The sequence below is a fragment of the Aptenodytes patagonicus genome, chromosome 4, assembly GCF_965638725.1.
Source record: "Aptenodytes patagonicus chromosome 4, bAptPat1.pri.cur, whole genome shotgun sequence".
In the NCBI taxonomy this organism is placed as follows: Eukaryota; Metazoa; Chordata; class Aves; order Sphenisciformes; family Spheniscidae; genus Aptenodytes; species Aptenodytes patagonicus.
This window is the reverse complement of record NC_134952.1, coordinates 56437941-56464583: the sequence shown is the minus strand read 5'-3', so window position 1 is coordinate 56464583 and position 26643 is coordinate 56437941. Positions and strand designations below refer to the sequence as shown.

General features: G+C 38.6%; 1 protein-coding gene across 5 annotated transcripts in view; it reads right to left on the bottom strand.

Moving 5' to 3' along the window:
* RAP1GDS1 (Rap1 GTPase-GDP dissociation stimulator 1) overlaps nucleotides 1-26643 on the bottom strand; it is a 108049-nt gene that overhangs the window by 28509 nt on the left and 52897 nt on the right. For 4 of the 5 annotated variants that reach the window (XM_076336786.1, XM_076336784.1, XM_076336785.1 and 1 more), the window contains exons 3-4: nucleotides 19191-19313; nucleotides 14255-14380 (exon numbers count right to left, since the gene is read on the bottom strand). In XM_076336786.1, coding sequence (XP_076192901.1) covers nucleotides 14255-14380; nucleotides 19191-19313 — 249 coding nt within the window. The remainder of the gene's footprint in view (nucleotides 1-14254; nucleotides 14381-19190; nucleotides 19314-26643) is intronic. The other variant, XM_076336787.1, reaches the window with a different exon arrangement.

Here is a 26643-nt window from a genome sequence, read left to right as displayed (position 1 = left end):
ACTGATTCTGGATCAGATGGACTGAATGTGGTCCTCAAATTACTATAATGCAGTTGAAATCAACAAACTAAAACCATGACAAAATTAAGCTTGAGATAAGAATCAGATGTCAAGCTTGTTCCCATGTCTTGATATGGAACTGCATATAAAATATGTAAGCAAAGAATAATATAAAGGTAGAGTCAGGTGAGGGTTTGGAAGCAAGGGTTAAAAAAACCAAAAAGCAGTTACAAGCCAAGTTCCTTACCTGGATGGAATTTGGCACAACTCCACTGAAAATAACTGTGATAGTATCTCACAACAAATTAAAATCTAACTCATATATCCTTTTACTTCCATTCTCTCTGGTTTGTCGAAGTTATAGATCAAAAACTGCTGTGTCTTTAAGTACTCTCACTTCAAATACATGACAAAATTCTTATCCACACAATATTTTTGTTAGGTAGACAGATAATCAGCTTCTGCTGTACAGACAGCAAAAGTAAGGCAGAAAGATTCAGAAACAAATCTCACTCCAAGAAATGTCTCTCTGTCTCTGTAGTATACTCATAAAGTTAGGGTAAAATGAACTTCAGGATCCCTCCCAAGTAGGTGGCAGGCTATAAGTGCCGGATTTTGATGTGACTACATAGGCTGGTAGATTCATAAAAGAGATGCCTTAATTGAGTTTGTTGCTCCACCTCTTTCCCATGCTAGAGCTCACCCTGCATAGCTGCTTCTCTGCCCTAGGCAGCTGGGTGAAGAACAGACCTGGGCTAGCGCTATAATTAGGATCCCCTGGTGCTGCCTTCTTATGCCCAAGAGGATTAAATCAGCTCATTAGTGAGGGCCACAAAGAATCCTGTACCAGATGTAGGTGGAAAATTCTGAAGGTCCTGACTACCCACTCCAAGCTCTGGCTATGACACCCCGTTGCATACCCCAAGCAAAAAGCGTATTTCTGACTCAGAATGCTCCATGTACTTATTACCGACTCGCTTCTCCCTGCTCCGTCGCTAAGAAACAGATTTTGCACACAAGAATACTCACCGAACTCCAAATCATTTACAGTCAAAACAAGACCACAGCATGTTGCTGTGTCTTACTCTCAATCCAACTACTACCTTGCAGTTCAGCAGCTCTATGAACTCCCACACTTAACGTGCTTCCAGCTTCCCAGAAGCTGCGTTGAAATTTTTTCCTGTGACCTTTTTAAATAAACATTTGCTATTCCTAAGAGATCAGTGATTGAACAGTTTAATGAAAGCATTCACATTTCTGCTTTAAAATGCTTCACTACAGCTCACCAAGGGCAATGCTGTTGTATAGCCTTTTTTTTAAGTACACTTAATACTGTTTAAAGATGCCAGAATGACAACAACCCAAGAGACCAGAGGGATTTTTTTTTCCTACAAAATGTACAGTAAGATTTATTACAGAATGAGTTATTACTTCCACAGTGTTCTTTAGCCCAATGCAACGCAACCATCTCTAAGAATTAGTACAGTCTCTTTTTCTATCCTGAGTTGCTCACAGGAGTTTTACACAAAACTGGGTTTTAATGTGGATTACCAAATTACTGTGACTGTTCCCATTCCCCCATGAACAGTCTTGTGAAATTTCCCCGTGGCTCAGCCATGCCTGCACCAATGGATGCCCAAGTCAAAGACCAAATTTTTTTAGTGCATATGATTGGTAGGGCTTTAAAATGCAGCACACGCTTACTTAGAGTAGTTTCAATTTGCTTTTCCCAAGATGTGTTTGCATAATTTTCCCTTGAGTTTTCTTCCCCAGTTTACTAAACCCTAAAACAAACCACTAAGTCATAAAAGGTTAACAGGAAAAAAGAATTAATGCGGCAGCTTAAAATATGAAAACAATGTAAAGCATAAGCTTTACAGCCAATGAGTTATTTCTAAAACACGTGCACCAATACACAGATTTTTGTCACCACTGTACGGTTATTATTTCTGGAAATATAGTTACATCAGGCAAAGGGCTGTGCCATAGTATAGGCAGATATCAGAAAATATTTTTGCAAATAGCTCACCTACTGCTCTTTCACCTAAAGCTTAAATTAGCTTTGTTGTTTTCATACTGGGCCCTTTTTTTAATATAAAGTTTAAGCTCTGCCAATCCAAGTGACATTAAAGAAGCAGATGCATCTCATACAGATTGGGACAAAACATTGCTTATTAATGTTCTATTAGGATATAGAGCTGTGTCTTCACAAGAAAAAATCAGCACAGTTTCAGACAGTTCTAAAAACTCGTGTTTTACCCAATTTTTAATTAAGTTTTAAAATATATTGGTCTGGTTCCTCCATTATTCCAAACTTTTCTCTTCGTCATCTCTAAGATTTAAACTACAGTTTAGAAGTAATTTGTACTGCAGAAATGATCCTGGTCCTGCAAAGATGCACACTGTTATTTAAGTGTGCATATGGTGAGTAAACGCACAGGGTGGTAAAAATTAGGTATGTGTCTACGATTCTGGTGATGATGGCATCATAGCTAGTTAAATAACAACTAATTAAAAGCGTAAAAAATTATATTCGGTATAGTGATGTACTGAATGGTTGTTTGAAAGCTTGTCCATTTTTTTCCTCACAAAAAAGGTAAGGTATGAACACTCCATATTACCTTTGCCTATCATATCTTTACATCATGATGGCCATAGTGCCACTGCTTTCCAAACAGTTCTTTGCTAAGTCTTTGTTACTGTATCTTCATTCTGAAATGTGAATTTTGTGTTTCATAATACAATTTCATATGTAATGATATCTGTTAGTAGGGGCCCGATACTGGTTTGCAGACTCAAAATGCATAAAATTTGGTGTAAATAGTTGCACTGGTATAAATGGTGCAAGTCAGTGAGGGAAAAGATGATTTGTATGATTAAGGTCCCTGATTTGCATAAACCAACCTGCCAAGACAGCAGCTTTTGGTAACATGGAAAAAAACCAGTATTTCTTTTAAAATTCTTTTACTCTGCAATTGGGTGTAATGGTCAAATAATTTAAATGACATGCTGCCATTTTACTTTAAGTGCTTCATCTTCATTGCATTTGGCTCCAATCCTGTATTCTTATAGACCAAAATATTGCTTAGGTTAGACCAGTGCTTTATGGACAACATTTTTTAATTATTATTTTTTTTTTAAAAAAATTAACTAATTTACAGTAGCCCAAGGTGGGGAGAGGGGGAAGGAGTTCTTTCTATATGTTCTATTTTTATTTCCTCTATTTTTTAATTAGGTCCTCTTTGCATGGTTTTTGTACTGAGGCATTCATCTGCTCCTGCTGCTTGTTCTTTCACCTGAAGTCATAATCTTCTGTGATATCAAACTGGCTGCTGCAGAGGAAATTATAATGTGACATACAGAAAATTATGACCATGCGTGGGGAAAAAACAGCAGGAGTAGAACTCCAAAGGAAGAAAGGTCCTGCTCACATGTTTTCTCTCTTCTTATTAAGAAAACAGAAGGAGAAAATATTCAGAAAACACTGTTAGGGGCAAACCCTTAGCTAGTGTAAACCATGTTATCTATGTAGACATTGGGAAAAACATTGCCACTTATATAAACTGGGAGTTTACCATTGTTTTTTCCTGTCTGAACACTGTAAAGATAAAACCTTTAATGCAGTGCTGTCATTCAGTTTTAATACTTGACAATACTTTTTATCTTGAATCTGTATGTGCTTTCAAATCACTGGATTCTGGACCCTGTCAGTTCTTTGACTGCAAGGCTACAGACTACAACCCTGTTACAGACAACAGAGTAGCATTGCATTAATTTTATTTTTTTCAAGGAAAGTAAGCTTCATGTAATTATATTGCACTATTACTGTTTGCTCCTTTTCCCATGTCTTCTGTGCACCTGTCTACAAGGGACAGGACACAGCAATACTGTATTTTGAGATTCATGTTTTAATAATTTGAAAGATATTTTTTGGGATTGCTCTGTCTATCTTGTACTGAAATTTCCTTTCCCTTTATTTAATTCCTTCAGGAATTATAAGTCTCTGATTACCAGAAATACAGTTTTGTTTTATTTGCTTATTGATTAAAATCAATCAATATAGCCTTAAAATTTTTGCTTTATGAAGAAAAAATAATCTTGAATTAGTCATGCTTGCTTCAGAGATAAACAGAATAGTCTTGTAATCAATTAATCTTAAATTGCTGGCAAATATCCTTAGCCCTAACTCCAGCTGCATTGAGGGTATTGTCTCGTAAATTATTCTTTTAGAAATTATTGCTAAAATAGTAAATATGTAAACAGTAAACCAGAAATGCTAACAGAACGCCGTCTTTTATTATAGTGCCTTCAAGGACTGAAAATATGTAGCATTGACCTTTTTGGATAAAACTGTTGCCAGCATATTTGCTGCCTAATGACAACTGATGCAGCAGCGTACTGGCCCTCTTATGCAACTGGTTTATTCTAACAAATACAATTTTAAAATGTTGTATCCAAGTGGAGATCTAGGGGTATTTTTGGTAGACTCCTTATAATATGTTCAATGTGTGGACCATAGAATATCAATGCCAACAAGCCCTAATATCTCTCATGAGTATCGTGGGATTTCTTTTGTCTACAGAGTCAGGAGTTTAGCAGAGCATTTGAAGGGACGGGTAAATGTGCCAGTATCACAATCTCCCTAATGTTATGCTGAGGCAGCAGTCAAATGCAAGCCAGATTCAACTCCACAATTTAATTGCAATAAAATTTGCTTATTTTTCATATTCCTCTTATGTCAGATACATGTGAGAAAAATCACGTGTTTCTGATTTCAGACAAAAGAACAGTAATGAGTTTATTCTTCAAGACTTTTCAATACTTCACTTCCAGTCAAATTCTACTAGTGGACCTAAGATTTCAATATAACAGCAGAAATGTTTTTATCAGCAACAAGACATAAAATACTACTAGTGTCAGTATGGGCAGGTGATTTGTTCTGGATTCCAAGGAGATTTTAGTTTTAAAATGTAGTAATTTCCACTACTGAATTCTATTTGAAAATAAAGAAGCCAAGCAGTATGAAAAATTTCTACTAGATATATAAAAGTCAGGTAAAGGTCCTCAAAGTTGAATGTAGCACTTCCCTCTGCCCTCCTTTCCGTGTGCAATATGCTTACAGCAGATTCTTCAGTTGATTTTGTAACTCTATGCAACTCCTTAGTAATTCCATTGCAGTCAAACAAATTACTCTAGGTTTATGAGTGTGTAAGTCAGAGTTGAAGCCAGCCTATGCTTATTATTTCATACAGCATGAAATAAACCATGGAATCAAATTATACAGTAAAACATCAGGCAGTTTTTCTACACTGGTAAATAGGTATTTATAGCATCTCATGCTATTAACAGAATAAACCTGCACACAGCAATTTAGAATTTTAACTCCCAGGCCTTGAGTGCAATGCTATCTCAGCTTCAAACTCTCGAAGAACAAGGGTGTGAACTAAGCATGGCATAGTCACAGACTGGTGCAGAACAGGGCATTCTGCTGGGTGCTGCTGAAAGGAGCTTGGCAAGAGGCTTACCCTGGTGTTGTGTGAGAGTGGTACTGCTAGCTGAAGGAGCTCGAAGGAGCTGTGGGTCTCCACTAAAGCAGCCAGAGGAGCAGTCTCAGAAAGCATGTAACCCATGGGGATTTGGAGTAGGTTGGGAAAAGCCTAAGAAGCAAAAAATGAACACCCCCCCCCCGCCATAAAGCATATTTGTGGATCCTACTAGGCCCTGGGAAGAAAGAAAATTATTCAGAGAAGTGAGAAGGTAACAAGTGGCCCTGGGATCTAGGAAAAGCTGGGGTGAGTCCTTGGTTTGGGATCAGTGCTATCCTTGCCCCAAATCATGAAGCCTAGGGGGTCTGAGAGGACCTGCCCTTCTAAAGCAACTCCAAGCAGCAGCGTGCAGGCTGTTGCTTGTTAGTGTGCAGCCTGCACAGCTGAGCTGACCTGTAGAACATTCTTGTATCTGAAAGGATGTAGGACACAGCCTGAGAAAGGCCAGCAAAGCGTTTTGTTTCAGGAAATCTTTTACCTCCTTAGCGAAGGCAACCCACTTGATTTGACCGGAGGGCAACTAGCAATGCACTATGACTGCAGAACAGCCTGCACTCAAGGGGCCAGATGGTGCCAAGATGTGGGTGATAAACTGGACACTGGCTCAGGTAAGTGACTCTTTTTTTTCAGGGAAATGTGAATGCTGTTGTAGATAGGATATTCAAGGCATCCACCCTGACTCCTCAGGCCGTTCTGCTGGCTGGACAACTAACCAGACACACAGCAGTCTCAGGATCAAGGAGGCTCAAAGACCAACATTGTTCACACACACAGACACCTCATGTGACAGGAACACAGCTTTGTTATTGGTAATGCTAACCATCTTGCTATTATCTGTAGTTTTACCTAACTCTTTCCTCACTGTCTTCTAATAAATACCTAGGCTGCAACTTCCTCTGGTGGGCACTGTCTCTTGATTATATTAGTGTACAAACAGTATTATAAAAACCCCCTAACTAGAGTCTTGGTCCCCTGGCTGAGACATTCAAGAGCTTCACTGCATTAAGGGATAGATTTTACTAATACAGTTCTTTGCCAATAATGTCCAATTTCTGTTTCTGAGAGTTGCACAGTATTCCTTAGATATGAATGAAACAAATGTAACTGCATTTAGGTGGTTTGCATGTTGTATGTTAACTCTATGCTGTTGTGCTGTATGAAATGCTGTATAAAACCAGATGTCTGTGTAGCTATTGTGAACAACTAAAAGGCTTGGCCCGTGCAATGTATGCATACTGCACACAGTGTTGCAAAAATTTACAGAAGTGGATCTGAGAGTACAACAAAATTATATTCTACGTTATTATTTAAGAAGCTATGATTATATAATTAGACTGTATTAAAACACAAAGTTAAAAGGAGAAGAATGATGGCTGCAAGCTTAACAAAAAAAATTAATAAACACTTAGTTCCCAATTATACATAAGCAATGCTTAGCAAGATGCTAACAGATTCTTTCTTCTGTTTTCCATGGTAATTCAGTTTTCTATCATTGCTGATTTAGTGACAGTAGATATTTCTAGTCACATAATGCCTACTTTTCTAAATAAAGTAGAATAAGCTAGATACTTTGGCCATGTCTAGACACTCAACTAACAAGCTTTGTTTTCTGAGGGGCTTGAAAGCAACAACATGTTACTGTGCAGTTATGTATAAGTATGAACAATTTCAAATATCTTAAAAGGCAAAGTGAAAAAGACATGAAAAGGGAGGTTGAATTGAAAGGAGAAGAGTGAGTTAAATATCTTGTGTTGTTCAGTTATTGTTACCGAAATTCTAAAAACTTTTCTTCATAAATATTAGGAGAATTCCAAGTTTTTGCCCTTCCTACTTTGTCTAGCTTTGAAGTATGAAGAAATAGCTCAGTCCTTAACCAAAGTTTGAATCTTTAACTTGCTTTTAGGGTGGCAGCAAGATCTAGTGAATAAAGCAGGATTTCTTTCCAAGTCTGCTCATGATCTCCTTCAAGACCCTGGAAACATCTTCAATCTCTTATCTTCTTTTTTTTTTTTTTTTTTTTTTTTTTTTAAGATTTCCTTGTTGCCTGTGGCTTCTATTTTGACTGTAAAGTAAGCAGGTGTCTCTGAGCCTGTTGGAATATGAGAAATACACAGACTTTAAAGACTGTGAATGAAATGCTGGAGGGGCAGAAAGTAAGGAATCAGAAAAAAATCTGCTTTTGTTTCTTAGATTTTATTTTCTTTGTACCTGTACTGACAGAATTCTGATGTTATTCTGCTTATTCAAATAATCTTCCTGGAAAAAACAGGAAGAGGGAAATATTTGCACTGCAGAAAATAAGCAGGACCTATCATACTTATACTCTTTAAAACAAACATAAAATCAGGCCTCACACCTTCATCTTAAGGGAAAAGTTGCAAATCTATGGCAATTTGGTTTTGGTTCTTTTTTTTTTTATTCCGCCCCCCATGTGGGCTTCTGTTAAGTTTTGGCTTAAGTCATGAGAATTTTGCCACTTGTTTCAGTAGAGTTAACATTTAGAATGTAAATTTTAAAAAGAGTAATAGCATAAGAATGAGAATTCATGTTTTTCATATCACCTCTCGAATGTCTCTTTCTGATGCTCTAGGAAGATTTCCTCATCATTCTGATTCCATTTAGGCCCGCTTTAAAATAAGTAAATTAGAATAATATTGTTTAACAGCTTCCTAAGAACATTCATGATTAATTGCTGATAAGTACTAAATATTACTGTGAAAGTATGTGTTGGCATGCATATGTTATGCTTAGTTTCTAGCTGATGCAATACTTGTGCTGCAGAGCCTTGGAAAAAATACTGCATTATCAAGGACCTCTAACTTAAAAATCATAGAATCATAGAATCATTAAGGTTGGAAAAGACCTCTAAGATCATCGAGTCCAACCGTCAACCCAACACCACCATGCCCACTAAACCATGTCCCTAAGCGCCACATCTACACGTCTTTTAAATATTTCCAGGGATGGGGACTCAACCACTTCCCTGGGCAGCCTGTTCCAATGTTTAACCACTCTTTCATGCTGTAATTTTCTAAGGTTCTGACATGCCTTAGAGAGGACAGATCTAAAGGTAAAACACTATTACAGTACAATTAAAAACTAGAATTTTAATTCTCTGTAAGCTGTTGTAAACAATCGGTTTTCAAGCAACAAGTTAAAGCCTCTGGTCTCAATTTCATGATACTGCTTAGGAAACAGCTTAGTAGGTGGCATTTGCATTTGATAAGATCTAGTACAATAAGAAGTGAAAGACTATGGTAAGATGCTGCCTGGCTGCATGAATCAGGGTGACCTTCATAAAAATCATTAGCCAGTAGTGTGCCACTACCAACACCAGTTGTGTTCTAGGATTCTGCTGGTTTCCATATGAAAAAGGTTATGCCATTTCTTGAAGAAAACGGAATTTGACTTCTTTCCAGTATGTTTAATTCTTAAGCATCTGGTTTTCTGCTTTAGATCCTGAAATTAACCTCATCTCCTGAGAGATGTATGTAACTGTACTATTGAGTAGTTTCTTATTTTTGTACTTGGCCTTTCTTAGCAGATCTCTGCAAAAGGTCTGTACATTCTTATAGGATGGGCAGCTGAGTATACAGAATTTATAGCATGTGTAAGATCTTTTTAACAAGAAGAGGTATAATGTTCATGGTCTGGCGTTAAGGCTGGGATCAAGACAGATCTGGGTCTACGTGAAAGGCCACATCGCTGAAATTCAGTGAGGAGTCTTGCCATCAACACAAGTAAGACTGGGTAGATAACAAAGAAATGTACAGCTTGGGAAATGAGAAAAAGATCCAGCAAATTTCCTGCAGAAAAAGGTAGATAAGCAGCTGTCAGAGGAGAGCCTTTATAGAACGAGTTGACATTTTTAGTTTCTCTCCAATTCTGTAGCTGTTTATATCATGAAGCATGGTTGGTGAGAACATGTACCCAGGCTGGTGGTTTCATGAAGAAACAAGGTTGTGGATGGGTGCAAAAAGCAAAGCTTTGAGATTCCCCAAGGAGGTCTCTAAGCACTACCATTAATATGAATATTATGGAAGGGCAGAATGGGAAACTTTTCAGTTCCCTTACAAGATATATGGAGAGCTTATTTCCCCTTGACAGCTTTCAGAATATGTGGATGCTCTAAACAGCAAGAAGGAATTATTTTCTAATGGGTAAGAGTCTAATGTAATCTCAACTGAAGTCAATCAGAATGACTCACTCTAGTCTGTATGGCTACTGAATCAGGCTCTAAATATCCTAGCCTTTCACTTCCTCTTATAATTATCACTTTTATAGTATAATTATGGTAGCTTCTACAGTGTGCTCAACGCTATATAAAAACACAGGAAAATAGTTTGTCAATCAGTTCAAAACTGAAGTGTGTAACAAACTACCTGTGGAAAGATCACCGAGATTAAGATAGCATGTGCATCACAAACTTAATGATAAAAAATATTGTGAGGCTATTACCTGCTAAGAAAATACTACTATTTTAATGTAGCATCACCTTCCATTAAAATTCTTGACTAAAATTTATCTGGTTGGCCTGATCTTTCATCTATACGAACTGTGCATTGGTGTGTGGGGTGTCAGAGCAGGACAGAGACCTGGCTACAGACAGGTTTTGTCTCTCTCCTGCATTCTCACGTGGGTCTTGCAAGAAAGCAGGCCTAACTTGAAAACTGTGGTCTCGGTCTCCCTGTCCCCCAAGCACTCAATCTGCCACATGATTCAAGTCACCAGAATCTTCCCAGTATATTGGGAAAGAAGCCAGCAGAGAGAGCTGAGGCGTGTACTAGCCATCAGGCTGTTCATGAAGTGATCCCAAGCTACAATTTGGATAATGCTGTTCTTTAACTTAATATTCCAACTGCCAGAGCTGATGGTAGCAAATCATTTTTAGGCTTTATCTACAGCAGAATTAACCATTCTGCTCTGACTTAAAACACCGCTTTTTGTAGCAAGAACCATGTTATGATAAACATAACCTTTCCTGAACAATGGAGATGAGATCTTCATGTTGCACGTGGAACCAAGGTGCAGGGGGAACTTAGAAGAGTTTTAGAGGTATGCCCTATTAGTCTGTAACATCTGTACATCTGTAACAGCCCTAAATGAACAAACTTACTAAAGAAACAGCACTGGGGAGAATGGTGGGGGGGCTGGAAATAAAGACAGTAGAAAAGTAGCTACAGTTTGATTCATGGATAAAGAGTGGTGAAGCAGCTAGGATAGGTCTTACGGTCTGACTGGACAATGCCTAAGAATTTGGCTTTGATTATAAGTGAAAAAACGTAACTGGTGGTTAAAAGGAAGGAGTGGGCTAGGAGCTTTGCATCTAGTAATACAGTTCAGACAAAATTCTGCCCCTGAGTGAGGCTGAGCAATCCGTTGTCTGGGGATACGGAAGTACAAGCAGCTGTACTTGGTACAGGCTGTAGATACAGTGGAGGAGAAAGCAGGAGGGAGAGGAGGAGAGATCACGTCTCTATTTCTTTCTGCTTTGATGAAAATTTGGGGGCTGAGGTCTATGTGGCGTTTACTAGATAAAGCATGTATACAGGTTGTACAGGAACATACAGTAACGTATCTGTTCTTAAATTGCAGGACAGCACTGAACAGCCTGCATACTGTGATTAGTTAAATTCATTGCTTCTGACTTAAAAATCTTTTTGTCTGCCTCAATTGTTTCTTTCATCTCTGCATACAAGAGGAAGGCTGGGAGACTAGAAGCCTCATCAGTACTAACAAAGCTTCCTTCTACTCTGCTTTGCAATTATATTTGCCTGTATTCTTAATGTTCAGAGACCCACATAAAGCAGATCTCTTCACAACATAAATACGTTAAAAAGGATGCTCTCAAGGCTGCTTGGGTTAAAATTTACTTATTTTTTCCTTTTTAACTGTTCATGAAATGCATTTAATTCTTTGTATTTTCTTTCTTGCTCAAACAGGTGATTCAGTATTATTTTAGGGAGCTAACACTGATGAGCACCCTGACAATAACACCGTGCGTGTGTACCTCAAACTTAATAGAGAAGAAAATCTGTCAGTAAGTCAACAGGATTTCATTTCATGTTTTCTGTGAGGAGATGGATCTGTTCAGTAAGGTCTCTGGCCAGCAAGTGTGTAATTCCCCTTTTACCTTGTGGAAGGTACTAAACCTCCTCCAGCACTGGGACTTAGCCATGAATTACCTTTCCACAGTAGCCATGTTCCAGGAGTAGCCCCTCCTGAACTTACATGGAAATGGTCTTGCCTTCATGCAGCAACTCTGGGATCTGTGAACTCTGAGAAACCACTGCCAGTTTCATTTAATCAAGAAAAAATTTCAGGCAATTATTCTCCTCTGGAAGGCCACTTTTAAGGGGCCTTCCCTGTGGGAAAAGCCATTTGTCCCACAACTTTCATCCTGCGCCATGCAGACTTCTCTCAAAAAAAGAGACCTGATTAACTCCTTTTCGCACAAACTGTCACTAAACAAAGTGATGCATGCTTGCTGGGATGAAATACAGGATAATTGGGGCTTTCAACAAATAGAAATGTTGCTATGAGCCATTCAATATGGGCTTGATTTCATAATTTCAGCCTAACGTTGATTTAGGACTTAAAGACCTTCCTCATTACTGAATGTTATAATTACATGAGCAGTAGAAGTGAAAAAATGCTCATGTATATGGTAAAATATAGTTACTGATGTATTTCAAGTTCCTATATGAGTCCCAATTATCAGAAGGGTAACAGCTGCTTCTGTCTCAATTGAAAAGAAAAAGAATATCAATACATAACAACACTTTTTATTAGAACTATTGGCCTCCACACCTTGTCTTTGTTATACTTTAAAGCTCTTTGTTAGGGAAAAATAATAGTCATAAATGAAAATATATTAAATTTTATAGTAATAACCATATTGAAAGTATTTGTCCTAAATAAGAATTTAGGATAGGGTACATAACTACATAATCATTACACATTAAGATAACATACAAAATAAAGTCAGATAGGGTGGATGTGATAAATAAGCACTGTAAATAGCCTCTTCCACTCAAATCCAAGATGCTAATCTTGATTTTAGTGACATTTTATTACACTTTATTCATTAATCTTATTCAAATACACAGGGAAGGTAGTGACTGTCCTCCCACAGGAGCACAGCAACACATGGCATACAGAACACATCACTGCCTACTGTAGATTTTATCAGTGCTGGCTTTGCCCCACAGAACAGCAACACAAGGCATGTAATACAGCTTTTCTGTATTGTAAATAAATAAATCCTGCACTATAAAAGCCAGCAGTAGTCCACAATACCTGATACTACAAAACCATTTTTGTGTGTCCTTATTGTATTTCATGAAAAAATGTGGGTTGAACAACAATGACATGAATAGTTATGTAGATTTTACTTATATGAAATATACTAGTGCCACCTGGGAGTGAGCTTTATATCACATATGACCCTGAAATAAAATATAGTAAATAAATTATGTTATGGAAAGCTCAACGGCTTCTACTTGAAGTTGCCATGGGGAAGCAGCTGTTCAGTTGATTGGTCACCTTAAAGAAAATCCTAAATGAAAGAATTATGCATTAACATCCTCAAGCAGTAGTTGTCTGTAAATGGAAATGCCAGCATGGAAAATCTGATTAACTTCCCTGAGGTCAAAGGCAAGGTAATTTAAAACAATATAAAAAGTAAATTTCCAAACTAGGATGAAAAAAAGTAGCAAGGAGAAAAGGCTAGTAATAATTCAGTTCTTTCAACAGACTATTCAGAACAGCAAAACTTTTAGTAAATGCAACACATAGTACAAAGAAAATTTCTTGCCATATGAAATAAGGGATTAAATCTCAAGATAACAAAATGCTTTTACAATTTCATCTCACTTTCCATCTGCAGACATCCATAGACTTCTAATTCCTTCATGTGCATAGAAAGATGTTCCTAGTGTCTCTGCTTCTGTACCATATTTATCATGCACTGGCTTTTATCAAAATATTTAAAGTAAGGATAATGAGGCTGCATTTTTTCGAAACACTGCAACCACTGGTTTGGTTTTGCAAATGACATATCCATGCATGTAATCAGCACATGGAGTCACAATTGCATTTCAAAACTCAATTGCTTGGCAGTGCAAAATTTCTTGTGTCCACAAAAAGCTAAAAAACCTCACCAACCTCCCCCCCCATAACCCCTGACTACCAAAAATACCAATATGTAATCTTGGAGCAACTGATTGGCCACATAAGAAGTCTGAGAATCAGCAACATAGCTCAGGCATCATTTCAGCCACTTATGTAGCTCTGCACAGCTTTGAGACTGGTAGAATAGGAATATTCCCTTCTGACTCTGTCTACTCCCTTCTGAGACATTCTATTTGAGGAAAAATTAACTATTCAGGCCTCTGTGTATGTAGCACCTGCTCTTTGAAAACCTAGCTCATTATGTTTAAAAAAAAAACAAATCCAGGATCACAAATCTTTTCTATTCTTATATCCAGTTGTATCACAATATTGAAACAGGTTTTTTAACCTTTCTGTCATGAAAGCATAATGCAAGTGTGACATTCAATTGTCCCATACAATCAGAAGAGTCGTGTGGTAAATAAAAATCAAGAAAAGAGGAAAATGACCCCCCAGTACACAATGTACAGAACACCAAAACATTCCCCTCCTTCCTACAAGAGCATCTACAAAATATGGCATATTTCAACACTCACGGCTATCGTAGCATATATTGCCCAGGGCACGTCCTGTTTGAAGCAATACTTCCTGGTCCTTGCAGTTTAACAGCTGCACCAAAGGAGGGATCAACCCAGCATCCACACATGGGTTCCGCATAAATTCTGCAAATAATGCAAAGCCTGTTAAAGCAAGCCAGCTATTTTCAGTTTCATCCATTCTAGTTACACTGGCATTGCAACTGGGCCTTTTGTGAGAATAAACATATGCATAGACAAACAATGTAAGTTCTCATGCAAGTTTCTAGAGAATAAGCCCAAGTCAGGATTTGGGCTTATGTTCTTTCCGTTATTTGTTAATTTAGAAGGAATTAAGAGTATTTAATTGGCTTCCATGGAAACTAATTTAACATAGCTCAGACTGAGCATGTTTTTAGCATCATAAAGAAGTGCTGAAAAGAACAGTGAATTCACAACCTGTTTGTCCACCCCAACAAATTCAACATAAATTAAAATTACTAAATAACACAAAAGATGACTTAAAACTAGTATTCATCCTCCAAAAGAGCAGCATTTTTTATTCTCTATTCCCTTAATTAGAACCCCTGAAAAGCTTTTGCTTTAAAAAAATAAAAAAATAAAAAATTAAAGCTAAGTAACAGGCTCTTTATTTGGAAGGTAAGGAAAGGAAAAGAAAAAGAAAGAACAAGAAATACAGGAGAGATTATGTGAGCCCAAAGGCCCGTACCCTTCCACAGTCTAACTGATGCCCACCATGGGAGGAAAGCTAGAGGACCCACCCACCTGGAAGCTCTCTGCCTTTCTGTTCGTCCTTCCTGCTATGTCCCCCAGTCACAGAGAACCAAAGTATTATTTCACGTCCGTGCAAGTCATAGAGAATTATCCTGGTGTCAGACAGATAAAGGACTGGTCTCCAGAAGGAGCTATAGTTAGGCAGGCACTGTGCTGCACATTTTACAAGGGAAGTTAACAAGCAACCACCTGATACACCAATAGTGTTACTTAATAGTTTACTACAGGGCGCCCTTCAGAGATGTAGCATTGTAATAGGCAAAAGGTCAATCTGTTTTTGATTTGTTGTGAACTGCAAATTATGTCTCTTCCTGATCCTAGACTATGCTGGATCTTCAAAACCAGTTTACCTTTGTGTTATTTAGTCATTTATGAGACAGAATGAACCAGGGTGTACAATCCCCATAAAAAGAGATGAGAAAGTTTTTCTGATTCTGGATCAATAGAACCCCTCACTCCAATAACTCAAAGATTTCATATAATGCTTAAAGTACAAATACATCTTCTTAAATACTCCCTTTGTTGCACCTATTACAACGTTCTTTGATGTTTCTGTAGCTACAAAATCTTGTATCTTTTGTAGTTAATCTTGCAGTGTTTTTTAGCTAAAGAAATAATTGTCATAGAGGTAAGCAATCCTCGTGTGATGATAAACTTTGATATATCAACAAGTAGATGAAGTAGAATCAGCAATATCTATACCCTTGCACAGGTCCAACGGAAGATAGTAGTGAGCACAGTTGACCCACCTTCCTAAGATACTGTACCATTTTAAAACCGTAGACAGATGCTATACTGTGATAAGTGGTGATGGTATCTATCATAATGAACAGAACAAATATCAGATACATTTGTTCTTTAAAATTGGTCTTGCCATGTCCTTGTAACTTTTTATCTCTTTCTCTTATCACCCACTTCTATCTTCATCTCAATGTTTATTTACTAAATGTATTACGTTCCTCCATCTTCTCTGTCCCCTCAGCCTCTTCCTCTCTTAATTACCTATAAAAACTCTTCTCTGTTCCTCAGCTTCTCCCTGCATCACCTTCTTTTACACTCACTAATTTACCATAGTCTCTACATCATCAAAGTCAGATTTAAAACAATTTTTTTTTTCCTAGTCTGCGACAGGAAATGGAACTTGTTCTCTCCTAAAAGACTGAGAGGTCTCAGTCTGTTCTGTTATATGTTTAGGTTCTTGCTCACGTGGTGAAAAGGAGTAAGAAACGCTTCTTCTACCCTCCCTCCTTTTGGAGTGAGCAAAAGCTTTCAGTTTCCCATTCAGCCACAAAATAATTAGGCAATATGCTGAGCAAACTTGTCTTTATCAAGGTCACGTAAGGGCAAGAAGTAAAAGAAATGGTGCCATATATAGCAAAATAGATCTGTGAGACAGCAACAAAAATGTGGTAACTGCCACTACATTTGCAGGTGATACTACATAGAATTAATAGAAGACAGAGAAGGTAATCAAGAACAGAGTCATTTAGGTTTCCACTAACCTGGAGGGGAAATGAAGCAGATCCTTTGAAAGAAACAGTGAAGAATCGCTTAAGAAGTTAGGAGGAGAACCACTGAGGACAGAGTAACATAGACCAAAGGAGGACAAGATTTCGAAAGAGAAATGTAATTGTGTTGTAGTATTACAGGTTGTGAAGATGATGTTCTCATTCCTACACCTGGCAAAGAAGAGGAGACTAAAGACCTCGGAAGAGGGTTTAAAAGATCCACAGCGGGGAGAGAAACTCCACGTAGCAAGTGCATCTGAGCCTTCTGTATGCTCACAGTTGAAAGGGAAATGGCTGTAGCTGGAGAGACAAGAGTGACTAAAGGGAGTTTTGTGTGTTTGGATATTTAAAATGGGAGAGACTAACACGAGCTTATGTTGGGAGGAGGAAGAGTCATGTGAGCTGGAGAGGTGAAACAGAGCAAGAGTGCTAAGAGGTGAAAAGGAGATGAAACATGACACAACAACTGAGGCAAGTAGGGGGATTTGATGTGACCAGATGTGTGTGTGTGTGGAGGACCAGATGAGGGGAATGGGAAAGGAAAACAAGAAGTGGGGAAGAAAAAGATGCTCTTTTATCAGTAAAGCCCAGATTCAGAGTCCGAGGCACTACTTCCAGCTCTGCCAGTGCTGCATGGTGTGACCACAGGGAAATCAGTTCAATTGCCTGGATTTAATGCCCTACTATCTGTAAGACGTTGATAACACAAATTTCTCAAAGTGCCCTGAAGCTTGTTGAAAAAAGGTGCAATATAAGCATGAAACACTTGTATTCTTATGTAAGAGGACAAAGAAAAACAACAGAATTAAAATTAGGTGTTCCCTGCTATCCTGCTTAAGCAACTATTTCAACAGAGTTAGAATCCAAAGACAAACATACAGCTCATCTCAGTCTGGAAAGCACTGGGCAGCTTAAATAATTTCTTAATACCTTCACTTTAACCTTGGCTGCCAGAGGTCCCAGTTACACCTGCTAGTAACTCTAAGAAAAAGACAAAAGCTATTTTGTATGATGAACCAGGTAAAATGCCAGTTCTTCTGAATAGTGTACTCATGACAGCAATTTAAAAGCTGGCAGGGAAAAGGATACATTAGAAACCATTCAGACATTTCATGTATTAATTTAGATTTGAAAGATACTGCCTAAAATGCTCTGTAAGAGAATCTTGCAGGAAACAATGCATAGTAATCAGTTAAGCTATTGTGAACATCATTGGTTTTATTCTTAACTTTCCCTCTTCTGAGGTAGGAGCTGAAAGGACTAATTGTGAGAATACACATAGAATCATAGAATAGTTTGGGTTGGAAGGGACCTCTAAAGGTCATCTAGTCCAACCCCCCCTGCCGTGGGCAGGGACATCTTCAACTAAATGAGATTGCTCAGAGCCCCATCCAACCTGACCTTGAATGTTTCCAGGGATGGGGCATCCACCACCTCTCTGGGCAACCTGTGCCAGTGTTTCACCACCCTCAGTTGACTGCAATATTCTAAATATACTTATTATGAATTTATTAAGTACAGAAAAAGCATGTGATATGGTTGCATGAATCTCTATCATTCTGAAACATTTCAAAATTTCTATTTTTACATTTTTTACTGGCTATTTCTCTAAATAATTTTAAAACTTAAAAACTAACAAAGTATATCTTCTTTTCTTGTTAACATTGTTTCTGAATTGAGACAATATATAGCATTGTCTCAAAATCAGTGAATTGGGTGGAGGAAGTCACACAGGGGCTAAGAAGCTGCAGTATTGTGATTCCAAAGAAAAGGTGGAAAGGAAATGTGGAAATAGTCAGCAATAATGTAGCCCCTTCTCGGAAGAGGCATCCTACTTTGCTCTGCCTGGCCTCTGGGGAAGGAAAGTGCAAAATGCAATCTGTGCCTCTTTGGCTGGGACAGCAGCAAGTCAAGGAGTGACAAAAGTCAGCCAGAAACCTCCTCTACCATCGTCACAGGGTCTGCCAGCAGCGCCTGCCTGCAGATATGAGGCCATTTTTTTGAGCTCAAGGTATGCAGGGTATTGGGTGAGCTTTAAGATAATTCTTTCTAAAGAAAAAAAAAATTAATAATTTTAGATTATGTCCTACATTATGTGACTGTATGTATATAATACATACAAAATGGACCCCTGATTCTCATTTGGGATCTTGGGTTCTTACTCTAACACATATAATGCTCTTTAGGTAGGAGTAACTGGTTTTAGTGTGGTATTAAAGGCCTCATAATGGTAGTAATGTTATCACAAATCTCAGACCAAAGAAACAATCTACTATTCCTTAACCACCTGTATACATACTACTGTTGTAACTACATGCACTATGTGTAACTGGATGCACATCTTTTTTTTCTATATGCGTTTCATAAAGCCAGTGATGTGCTACTTCTGCCCAATAAATTATACTATTGATTGTCTTAAAAACTAAATAGCATGAAAGTAAGGACTAAAAAAATTCCATCAGCCAAATGCTGTTTTGATTTTATTAAGGAGTAGAGAAACAAAATTTGACAAAACAAAAACAAAAAGAGTGAAAGGGAGGGATATGAAAGGCGTCTAATATACAAATGAAAACATAAATGAAGTAAAACATACTGACAAGTGAGGTGAAAAACTGAAGATGTTCCAGCAGAAAAGTTCTTGTAGAAAGCCTCACCATTTCTGGCTACTTCTGCTATGACGTTAGCTACTTTTGCTGTGCAGGAAGATTGTGGCATCAACAGACTCGCAAACACCTGAAGAACTCCACTTTTCTGGATTTTTTCACTTGTCTCCATATCTGAAAAACATCACACAAAAAATGACTTGTGCATCAACTTGCTTTGGGGAAGAAAAGAAAGAAAAGCAGGAGGGAAGTTAAGTCTTCTCAAAGGTAATTATTAAATTACTTATTTTCCCATATAAGAAGCCAACTGTTATTTCAGTGATCATATTTATTTTATATGATGTGCTCATAGAACTTAATACTTTGCCATTCCTAATCAATTGATCTTTATAAGGTGACCCTGTTATATAAGTAAATACAGATACATACTCATGCATATACATAGGGAAACTACTGGAGAGACTGGTAGAAAGACTAAAGGTCATGGAGTGATATGCAGCATCCTAAAATACTATGTAAAAATCAAAGAACGGTACTCTGAAGTGATGAATTATTGGAAATGTTTGAGGAATGATGGGGGGAAGTCCGCACAGCTTAATGCAGCGTAGGAGTCAGAAACTGGAGAAGAGGGAGAGCTAAGCAGATCCTGGTCTAGACTCCTCTTACGCTCTGCTTGAATATCGTCTTTGTTACTCTGCTAAGCTACAGTAGCTCCAGTATAGTCTCAGTAGAAGGGAAAGGGAAAAATAACACTGAGTTTCTTGGAGTAGAGATCAAAGATTCGGGACAAAACTTTTCCTCTTTCTGCCTGTAGTAGAGAGGAATTGTGCAGCTGCTCCGTAACAGGGCCCCACCTAGCAACGCTGGCCAACAGCTCTGTAACAAACTGAAAATTAACATTGATTCAACTGCAATTAAAGATAAGGTACTAGATGCTGAAACATATTTTGCTAATGCTTTCAAAGAACGGCATGTTTGAGACGAATATTAGTGTGACAGACAATATGATTAGATGGCAGCTATTGCTTTAGAAAGCGGCATGACTCCTTAAGCCATTCATAATGGAAGTTGCCTGCATTCTCCAAAGATGGCCGTGAAATGCTCTAATTGATGACTTTTACAGAGCAAAACAAATCCATCTGAATGCAAGTCTGTTGTTCAACAACCCTGTCTCACAGGGGCATTTTTAAGCGCTACAACATGCACAAACCCCCTCACATCACTTAAAATAAAAGCTTTACAGTAAGTGCAAGTTAAAATTTAAAAAAATCGCTAGAGCTTGCCAGTAACGGTGAGAAACAGATGTAGACATTTCGGAGTTGAGAAGACAGGCCTCTGAGCACCACTTTCTGCAGTTTCTTAGAAGCACCCTTACGCTGGTGTAAGAGCTATCAAGACAGTCAGGCTGGGCAGTAATAGTAGTAATCAATAGATTTTGGTTTTATATAGTATCTTTCAAATCTGAGAGAAAAGGGAGGGATATTCTATACTCTTGAACAGCAAAGGAGGAGCCTTAAATTAACCCAATAGTTTTTTCAAGACAACGTGATCTGTTTTCCCCCTAAACAAGTAAATGCATATTTTGTGCACCACAACCAGCTAGTCTTCTAGAGCAGCAGTTTGCAACCACTCTTTAGCTGTGCTTCACCTGTGAATTGGTAATGACATGTCACTGGGCTCACCACCTCCTCTCTCCTCCTCCTCTTCCTCCCCCCTTTCCCCATTCTCAGGGCTGCAATTGATTTTTGACTTGTGGCAGCTCCAGGACAACCCCTGCTGCCTCTGAGCGCAGGAGGGTTCCACTAGAGCTGACCCTGAACAGAAGCCAGCACGAGCCTGGCAGAGGTGACTCACATGGGTTTGGTGGCTCACATACGGTATGTACATGCTTCAGTGGCTGGGAGCCAGTGATGTCTAGGTGACAGAAAATGGACTAAAAGGAGAGAACTTCAAGTCTGGATTGCAGTTATGCCTCTGTATTTCTGTATTCAGTTCCATCTTGGGATGTCGGTCTTTTTGGCTAGGACTACTCATTTACAATGTCAGTGATGACATCTGATTACAATCAGATTAGGTATAAAATGAAGATTGATTAATTTCAACATATCACGCATAATATAAGTGCTAATTATTATTAACCTGTTTGCAATCTAGTTAACTGCAATTTTTGAAATGCACTGAGAAACCCTCTCAGAACATACAATGTAAAGGAGCTTATGGCTTATTTGGAAGCTTTTATAAGTTCTGACATATAGCATATACTTAGTAGATATATTCTCCCATGGATAGATACAGATGAAAGAGGTTTGAATTCAGGGAAAATCATATCAAGGCTAAAGACTGGTCCAGACATCTTAGCTGTCTATTAAAGAAGAGATTCTCCTTCCCCCTCAAGTTCAGAACTGAAAGTACAGAATTCAAAATTGAAAATGTAGATATCTGTGAACCTGTATTAGTAGGCAGGAGATATTAATGCATTTTCTCCTGCCATGCTGCTGAGACATACAGTATTCAGTCTTATTTTTATGATGTGTAGTTTGATGGACTTATTACTGTGCAAAGCGTAAATTACATAAATAGAACAAAATATATCCTGCAAGAAGTGGGAAAATAAAATTAAATGCTTCTCCAGGCCAGTTGTGTGTAGCAGATATGCACTGATTTATTTTATTAAGATAAGCAAGTGAGCACCAATAAAAGCACAGGGCTTAACAGACCTGTCAGAAATTGGGAAATCAGCTAGCTGGGATCACATAGATGAAAACAGACCATTTACTTTTTTCTTACTCTTAAGCAGTACAGGAGGCACACCTGCTTATACTCTCCCCTTCAAAACAACATCCCACTGGTTCTTGTTACCAAGGCTGAGTACCAATGTCGAACTTTTGCTAGTCACAAAAGAGGGAAGACTGACTAATTTGACCAGCAGTGAGTGCACCTCTCCTGTCACTGGGCAGGGACACCCTTACTTCTGCTCTACCCTGAGTGAGTGCTCAAGCAGAATTGTTTGTGGGGAATAGCACATTAATCTGGCATCAGGCAGAAGAATAGCTACTAACTATGCAGCTCACAGTGCTCTCTGAGGCGTTTTTGCCAGTAATTACCTTGGGTGTAAAAAATGCCATGGGGAGATTCAGCTTGTCTACTCTAAGTCTACCTAAGCCCTGCTCTTCCTCTGCAGAACATTTACAATTTACGCTTGGTGTAATATACAAATTAATCCAGTGTCAAAATAGAGATATGACAGCATGACATTAAATCCTTGCAGGTAGTTTATAGTACATTCTCCATATAAGGCATCCTAAGGGAATGTGCCAATATAATTACTGTTATATCCTCATGCACATTACTCTAAATTGTCCTGTTTTGTATCTGCAGAATATATCAATTTTTTTCAGGGATTCTGTGTTCATCACATTAAAGTTCTAATAAAGAAGGTGGGAAAAAAATGTGCTGAAATATACAAATTAATTTCTTAAGCCACATGTAATTGGCAGACATTTTAGTTATAGAAAATCAATCTTTTTGGTGGGCTTTTGAAATGCTTACCCAAGGAGGGGTATTTTAATTGGAACAAGATGTCATATATAAACCTAAAATTGCCTTGTTAAATCTAGCATTTTTGCTCAATATTTTTATATTCTTTTAAAGGAGGAGGGCTTAATGGACAAATGATGCACAGGGCTGCCTTGTGGAAATTGAAAGTCCAAATGAAGATCTTCAGCCACCCTCCACTTGTCTGAAGAGTCAATGGTACACTCAGTTCAGGTAGTAAGTGTTGAAATACATGGCCGCTGTTGTGGTTTAACCTCAGCCGGCAACTGAGCACCACACAGCTGCTCACTCCCTCCCCCCGCCCCCAGTGGAATGGGGGAGAGAATCAGAAGAGTGAAAGTGAGAAAACTCGTGGGTTGAGATAAAAACAGTTTAATAATTGAAATAAAATATAATAATAATAATAATAATAATAATAATTAATAATAAAAAAAATAATACAAAGCAAGTGATGCACAATGCAACTGCTCACCACCTGCCAACCGATGCCCAGCCAGTCCCCAAGCAGCGGCCCCCCCGGCCAGCTTTCCCCCAGTTTATGTACTGAGCATGACATCATATGGTATGGAATGTCCCTTTGGCCAGTTTGGGTCAGCTGTCCTGGCTGTGCCCCCTCCCAGCTTCTTGTGCACCTCTAGCCTTCTCAGTCGGTAGAGCATGGGAAGCTGAAAAGTCCTTGACTAGTGTAAGCACTGCTTAGCAACAGCTAAAACATCGGTGTGTTATCAACCTTATTCTCATACTAAATCCAAAACCCAGCACTGTACCAGCTACTAGGAAGAAAATTAACTCTATCCCAGCCAAAGCCAGGACACTGTAGAAGAAAATACCAAGTTGGAGGTTCTGAAGATGATTTCAGCAGAGCTGTAGGTATATAAGCAGTTTGGCTGTTTCTTAGAAGTGCCCAAATGGGACAATTACTTCATGGCTACTTGCAAAACATGAGCTAAGAGTCTTGTGTGTCACTCTGTTCACATGTATGTGTGCAGTTCTAGACTCTGTTCTGCAGGATGCACTGAAGGTATAACTGTGGTAGAAGGGGACTGCAGCTGCAGACAGCACGGAAAAGCAAGTAACCGCCCTAAATCAAGTCAAGCTTTTCTTCTTTGTTTTCTCCACTTGCAACTAGAGAGTGGCATGGTTGTTAGGGCAGGGGCTTTAGGAAGCATGGATTTAGACTGCCCACCCATTAAGGCCCATGCACCTCTGTCTCTTTTTTGCTCAGCTTCATAGAACACGAGTCCTGTATAAATGCATAAAAGGCAAAGGGACACAGACAGGGACAGAAATGAAGGAAAGTGTGTGTGGCGTTATTCTTTTGGAGAGGACAATGAAGGGTCATGTTTATGTAGCAGTATTTTCACTGTGATTGTAAAAAACATGACTTAGTTTTCCTTCTGCAGAACCTAAGACTGGAAGATCACACACCAATGTTGCCAAAGGGCTGGCGCCCACACCACTGCCTGGGCCTAGGAGAAATAGTTTGGGGTTTGCTGAGAATTAGAAATTGCTAATGGCTTTAGCATAGGCAACCCTCAATTCTTGCCTGTATTTGTTCTCTTCAGAGGCTGAAGAAGGCCTGCCTGGCTTCCTGTCTGCGTGTGTATGTACGGAAGAGGTATTATTTGTTAAGGATATGAATCTGCTGCATGCTAGTTTCATTCTGGGCTTCCTCGTAAATTATTAGAGGCTAAATTATTTTGAAAACTTATTTCAGTTGTCATCTTTTGAATTGCTATTTCAATGTATTGTCAATTGTAGTTGGAGCAAGTAAAACCAAAAGTTTCTCTAGGAGCAAGAAAGATCTAGGCAAAATCTCCACCACATAATCTCCTTCCATGCTTTCTATAATGGAGAAAAAGGAAATTATAGCTAACGTTAATCACATGCTAAAAAGTTGGCTTATGCTTACCATTTTAACTCCTTTAGCAGAATCGCATCCCCTTTCAAATCTGTTCAATTTGTCTCTTACGGAAACCTAACAATCTAGGTAGCCTGATGCTAGGGTGCCACACCTCAAAATCCTTTTGCTGTATGTGATGTCCAGATTTCAAATGCTTTCTTTTAAAGCCTGATTTTCAGTCTGCATGCACCAACCCACTCGTGGAGCACCTGCTGCCCACTATCTTAAAGAAACTGTAGGACTGTAATAAAGCTGCTTTAGAAACAGCCCTTTTGCACACAATATAATACAGCGATGTGCCACGGCAGCATAACTTGGGGAAAAAACCTCTAAGGTTAAACCTGCAGCTTTAGATGTCTCTTTATATCACTAGATATCAAGACAAAGGGTATGTTAGATCACATAGTGCCAAAATCCTATTCATATCATAGCTGGGTGATTAAAATGTCAATATCCTTGCTTTTCATGGTTTTTGCAGTGCCTAAAGTCATAATAATAAAGGGTGTGGGCAGGAAATTCTTTAATGCCATAGATCAGAGCACCGTGGCTATCAGACTGCTTAATTAAGCAGCAGAAATCACTACAGGAAAAAAATCCAATGAGCATCTCAAATTAAATTCTACACTCTCTCCCTTCTCAGCTCTATTTCCTGTAAAATTTCACTCCTCTTTATTCACTCTTTTCTTCTCTCTGCATCATTTTGTCCACCTTCAAGTGAAAGAAAATGCAGGGACGGGGAAGGGAAGGGATAGGGAAGGGAAGGGAAGGGCAGGGCCTATCTGTCAGAATTGCTACTATTTTGCCCTTGCTAGCAGAAGAAAACTATAGGTTCACTGTTCTCGTCCTCTATGAACAATGAGTTTAAGTTACACTATGAGATGTAACCCAACAGCAGTGAAGGCTAACACTGCAATAATTCCCATGTTGTGGAGCTTTACATAAGAAATGAAGCACACCACAGAATTGTAAACGAGGAGCTTCGTGAGTGTCCTCTTTATTAAGCCAACCGTGTTGACAATGTACTCTTTTGAAAAATGTATGTATTTCTAGCTGCAAAGATGTTGTATAAACCTCCTGAAACTACTGCAGAAAATTACCTTGGCTTTATAATGTTCCTCCTACATGTACTCTAATCAGAAAGAGAAAGATGAACACATGAATAAATAATGACGAGCCACGTATATCGTGAAAGGAACCTTCCATCTGCTCTTTCAGAAGGCAGAAGGGAGGAGAATGAAGGGAGCAAGGGATATCTTTCTAACTGGCACATCCTCCTAACCACCACAGTAAAAAAGGTTCACGTGACCAAGAGCAAGTATTGATGCTCTCTCCATTTACGGCCTCCCTCAAGAAGCATTGTCTCTCGCTCCATAGCCTCCTACTGTATTTTCCAAACCACAAAATGGAGATTTTAGTCTGACTACAAGAGCACAAAAAGTGGGTTGTAAAGAACCTCAGTGAAACAAATGATGTGCTCTCATGCAACAAAGAATGCACCCCTGATAAGGAGGCTTATGCTTAATACACCTTAGCCAAAAAGACTGTTCCAAATAATTATCAAGAGTTGTTTTTACAGAAAAAGAAATCCTCTAATAATAATTTATATATAGAAATAAATGTATAAATATAACTTCCTTTTGGCATGCTCCTCCTCGCATGGGGAAATCCCCACAAATACAATCTGCTTGTTCACCTATCCTTCAAGCTAGACCCCTAGGAGGCAGGGAGGGAGGATCCTCCCTTAGCTATGCGAATGTTTCCATCGTGGTGTTTGCTCTGTTCTGTCTCTGCCAGCAGCAACAGGGCAACTTCAATTCCTATTTTTAATGAAGAAACAGCGATAGTGCACAGATGTTTGTAATTAAAATCTCAGCTCTAACAAGGAAAAAAGGACAGATGGAGAGACAGATTCATCAACCAACTAGCTGCATGATTCCCACTGATTAAATTCTCCAAAAGCTATATCCAAAGAATAAAAGTGAATTTCAGGATGAGACCCACCCCTTGAATAGCCTGTTGCAGGTACCAATGAAGTAATTTAATAAA